The following is a 4176-nucleotide window of genomic DNA, read 5'->3' on the forward strand; positions in this document are numbered from 1 at the left end:
TTTTAGTAGAGACGGGGTTTCACCATGTTGACCAGGATGGTCTCGATCTCTTGACCTCGTGATCCACCCGCCTCGGCCTCCCAAAGTGCTGGGATTATAGGCTTGAGCCACCGCGCCCGGCCACAGAATGAGATTCTATCTCCAAAAAAAAAAAAAAGAAAAGCATTTAATAAAAATGCATGTCATTTAAACCGATAGTTGTTCTTGAGGATAGTGTCAGTTCATTGTGACTGTCGTGTTTGTTTTGTCATCTCTAAAAATTAGGGTTAATTACAATATTTGAAATACCCATTTTTAACCTTTTACCACTTTTTTCCCATTCCTTATACTAACAAGGATTAACTAATTGTTGAAAATATTGACAAAATTATAGTTTAAGTCCCTAAACTTGGATATATAGGATATTTTATTTTGGAAGTAATCTATTTTGCCATGTTTCTTTTAGGTGACTTAATTGCTGTAATTCTTTTTCTTTTTAGAAATTTCTGAATAAATTGGCAGAAGAACGCAGACAGAAGAAGGAAACTTAAGATGTGCAAGAAGATTAAATGATTTCAAAGAAAATAATGGTTCTTTGTTTTTAATGTTAACCTTTTTTAAATACAATACTGATAGTTAGAAGAAAATTATTGTACTCTTTTGTTTTAGTGGAGAAATAATAGATGTCTGTTCATGTGTTAAGTGTTATAGCAAAAAAAAAAAATGCATACAGTTAAGTTAATGAATAGTTTTTGTTTTATCAGAATGGCAACAGACCGAAGTACTTTGTAGAGATTGACTTTGTAAGCTAATACTTAAGACAACTGGCACCACTAAGAAAAAAATGTAGAACCATTTGGAAAAATGAAATTTAGTAGTTCCAAGTTTCAAAGAAATGTCAACATTTTGTTCCATTCAATAAAGAACAAAATTAATAGTATTTTTATTACTTTCATCTGAAACATTCCATATTTTAATCTGAGCCTTGCAGACTTTTCATTTGGAGTTTCAACCTGTTTTGGTGCATTTCATTTTTGGAGAACTTCATTAATGTGAGATTGGCAATTCAGATGCAGGTGCAGTTTTCTGTTGATGTCATGCTGTTGTTTAGGTAATAAGAAATATTAAGTAATTGGCTTTAGATTTTGTAATTTTTTTCCCTGAGTTCCTGCTAGATTTTGTATTCTAGTAGTCAATGTATTTTCAGTGAAATGTAAAAATATTCCCGTTCTCTTTGACCAGTATTAATTTTTGAGATCTTATTGCTTGTCACTTGAATCCCATAATTGTGATACATCTCTGGTATAAGCAACATTTAATTTTTGAAGTGTGTAGACCATCTCTTCATATTTTCAAGATGTAATTTTACATTTCTGCATTTTAAAAACAGTTTGGCCATAATCCTAGATGCACGCTTCTAATTCATGTACCTGCACATGTGACCTTTGTGAACAGAAATTTGCATGTATTATTTGTGTTTACTTGTAACTTTCTGGTTATATACTGCTTATATCTGTGGATTCAAGTTACTGAAGTGAATACCAATAAAAACCTTAGGTCATGTTTATTGGTTATACATGTTTGGAATGTTAACCAACATATTTGTCAGTTGTGGTTTTTATTCATTCTTAAACTTTGTGCATGCTTTAACAATTGATTACTTTTAAATCTATAGCGAGTGTTCTAAAGACTGCCGCTAAAGACCTAAGTTTTAAAAATTTTGGTGCTGGTGGATTTCTTGTTCCTGTTACATAATTAAAAGTGAGGCCATTTGTAGTCTAAAAAAACCTTATGAATTAGAAATGCTACAGGTGAACAAATAGCAAAAGCTTGTGTTTAGACATGTTGGTGCTTAACAGTATAATTGGAAATAATATGGATGAACAAGAGTTAGTTGTGCCAGCCTTTCAAAATAATTATGTTTTGAAACATAATTATTTTGTCTTGGTATATTGGATTATATATTGTAAACAATTTGTTTTTTTTTCCCTGACACAGGGTCCTGCTCTGTCACCCAAACTGGAGTGCAGTGGCACAGTCAGCTCACTGCAGCCTCAGCCTCAGCCTCAGCCTCTCAGGCTCAAGTGATTTTCTACCTCAGCCTCCCGAGTAGCTGGGACTACAGGCTTATGCCACTTTTGCCTGGCTAATTTTTGGTTTTTTTTGTATAGATGGGGCTTTGCCATGTTGTTCAAGTGATCTGCTCACCTCAGCCTCCCAAAGTTCTGGAACTGTAGGCCTGAGCCACCGTGCCTGGCCAAAAAACCAATTTTTTTTTTTTTTTTTTTTTTGAGACGGAGTTTTCACTCTTGTTACCCAGGCTGGAGTGCCATGGCGTGATCTCAGCTCACTGCAACCTCCGCCTCCTGGGTTCAGGCAATTCTCCTGCCTCAACCTCCTGAGTAGCTGGGATTACAGGCACGCGCCACCATGCCCTGCTAATGTTTTGTATTTTTAGTAGAGATGGGGTTTCACCATGTTGACCAGGATGGTCTCGATCTCTTGACCTCGTGATCCACCCGCCTCGGCCTCCCAAAGTACTGGGATTACAGGCTTGAGCCACCGCGCCCGGCCCAAAGTTTTAATTTTGAAAAATTGACAAGAACAGGATAGGCATTGTCTCAAATGTTCAGACAACCAAATGTATTATATTTCAAATAGTTGTATAAATCTTATGGTCTCTCCCATTTAAAGGCAGGTGATGATTTTAATGTGACATGCACAAAAAATCCTTGCCAGTTTACTTCTGCAATTAAATTTTAGCCTTTACTAATTTTACCCACTTCTGTTTAATTCCAATTTTAACTAACAGCAGCTACAGAAAGCATTATGTACACAGTGGAGTTCTTCAGTGTTTCTTGTCATTGATGGCTTTTTCATAGCTTCTACTTTGCTGGATTTAGTACGTTGAAGGAAATAATGCTTTGTTTACTTTATTGTGTGCATATGAGAGTATTTAGAAGTCAGAAATCATAAATAAGCTGTTAGTGATAAATCTGTAAAAGCCATATCTCAGATTATGACAAACCTCTACTTTTTTTTTCCCCATGAATTTCTCCTCAGAAAGACAAACCTCTACTTAAATTTGCTGTTAAGAACATTTTTCCTGCAGATATTTCGGCCCTTAGTTTAACCTTACATTATCCTACAAAAGTGAATGAAACTTTCAGAAATACCTTGAGTTTGTTTTACAATACTTTATACTTGACCCATTGCTGGTAAATTTGGGGTCTGAGTGTGTCCTTTATAAGACTTCAATTGGATAGCTTTTGGTATTGTCTTGAGTATCCTAAAAATAAGAGTGTTTGAAATAATGTTATACTAAGGATTATGAATTTCCAACCATGTGTGCACATTAATACCTTGAGACTTTTTCTTGAAACTTCTCGCCCAGGCTGATGTGCAGTGGCGTGATCTCTGCTCAGTTCTCTTGCCTCAGCCTCAACCTTGGACTACAGGCATATGCCACCATACCTGGCTAATCTTTTTATTTTTTAGTAGAGATGGGGTTTCATCATGTTGATCAGACTGGTCTCAAACTCCTGGCCTCAAGTGATCTGCCTGGCCTGCCAAAATGCTGGGATTATAGGTATGAGCCACGGCACCCAGCCCCTCCAGTGATTTTAAGTGGTAACATTCATTCTGAGGAACTTTTTAGAAATAGCCATTATTAGAATTCCCTAAGGACAGGTTACACCTTTTTTTTTAAGGTGATGGGGACTGGAAAAGGAAATGGTGAATTATTGAGTGTTGTGGCAGGTATTACGGTTATACAGGGAGAAGAGTGTACTTCATTTTTTACTTTAGCTTTATTGACTGGATTTTTTTTGTCAGCCTAAAGATTGTGACAAAAGCAGCTCGTGGTATGTAATAGTCTGCTGGAACACTGCGGAGCAGCATATACGCTGTTTAATATAACTGGCATTAGGGCAGAAGCAGCTCTGGATATAGTCAGTTGATTGCCTTCCATGGTAGATAAAGTTTAGTGTAGCTGAAAGCCTGGGTATTCAGTGTTAATGAGTTTTAGGTTGTTTTAAACCCTGACAAAGGATCCTCCTCATTGTTGAGCTAGCTGGGTTTGAAGCACCCTACCACTTTGACCCTTAAGCGATATGGTCAAGATTCTTAGAGTCCGGCGGGGCGCGGTGGCTCACGCCTGTAATCCCAGCACTTTGGGAGGCCGAGGCGGGTGGATCA

The 4176-nt window shown here is 37.0% G+C and overlaps 1 protein-coding gene across 7 annotated transcripts in view; it reads left to right on the forward strand.

The window, feature by feature from the left end:
- MATR3 (matrin 3) overlaps window positions 1–1576 on the forward strand; it is a 79078-nt gene extending 77502 nt beyond the window's left edge. For 4 of the 7 annotated variants that reach the window (XM_017536707.2, XM_017536706.1, XM_017536710.2 and 1 more), the window contains one exon: window positions 480–1576. In XM_017536707.2, the coding sequence (XP_017392196.1) occupies window positions 480–530 (51 nt within the window). In that variant the 3' untranslated portion in view covers window positions 531–1576. The remainder of the gene's footprint in view (window positions 1–479) is intronic. The other 3 variants (XM_017536711.1, XM_017536712.2, XM_017536713.2) reach the window with 1 other exon arrangement.
- The last annotated feature ends 2600 nt before the right edge of the window (window positions 1577–4176 follow it).

Source organism: Cebus imitator, unplaced genomic scaffold, assembly GCF_001604975.1.
Source record: "Cebus imitator isolate Cc_AM_T3 unplaced genomic scaffold, Cebus_imitator-1.0 Scaffold101, whole genome shotgun sequence".
In the NCBI taxonomy this organism is placed as follows: domain Eukaryota; kingdom Metazoa; phylum Chordata; class Mammalia; order Primates; family Cebidae; genus Cebus; species Cebus imitator.